The 300-nt window shown below is 43.3% G+C and overlaps 1 protein-coding gene across 1 annotated transcript; it reads right to left on the reverse strand.

Moving 5' to 3' along the window:
• Nucleotides 1-3: 3 nt before the first annotated feature.
• CSUI_008700 (uncharacterized protein) lies at nt 4-296 on the reverse strand (the record flags this gene model as incomplete). The annotated part of the gene is made up of 1 exon (XM_068068826.1): nt 4-296. A coding segment is annotated over exon 1 (123 nt), but the record flags the coding sequence as incomplete, so codon positions are not given.
• Between the last annotated feature and the right edge of the window lie 4 nt (nt 297-300).

Raw genomic sequence — 300 nt, forward strand, 5'->3', positions numbered from 1 at the left:
AGGCGATGAAAGGAAAAAAGCATAGACTAGACAGACGTGCGGTAACTGGAAAAAATGCAGAAGAAAAGCGTGCTGTGTACTCTCTCTCTTCTCGTTTGTAAGGAAGAGAGACATTAAACAAATGCATACGCGAGCAAGCGTCTCGGGGTTGGAGAAAGGAGAGAGAGAGGTTCTCTGAGCAAAAGATTTGTGTGACTAGACAAGAAAGGACAGCGCGATCTTTGTCATGAATTCGATTGAAATAGGAAGATACATACAGATACTAGGAAGGATGAATGAATGACGACGGGAAGTCTAGGA

This window comes from Cystoisospora suis (assembly GCF_002600585.1).
Source record: "Cystoisospora suis strain Wien I chromosome Unknown contig_4944, whole genome shotgun sequence".
Taxonomy (NCBI): Eukaryota; Apicomplexa; class Conoidasida; order Eucoccidiorida; family Sarcocystidae; genus Cystoisospora; species Cystoisospora suis.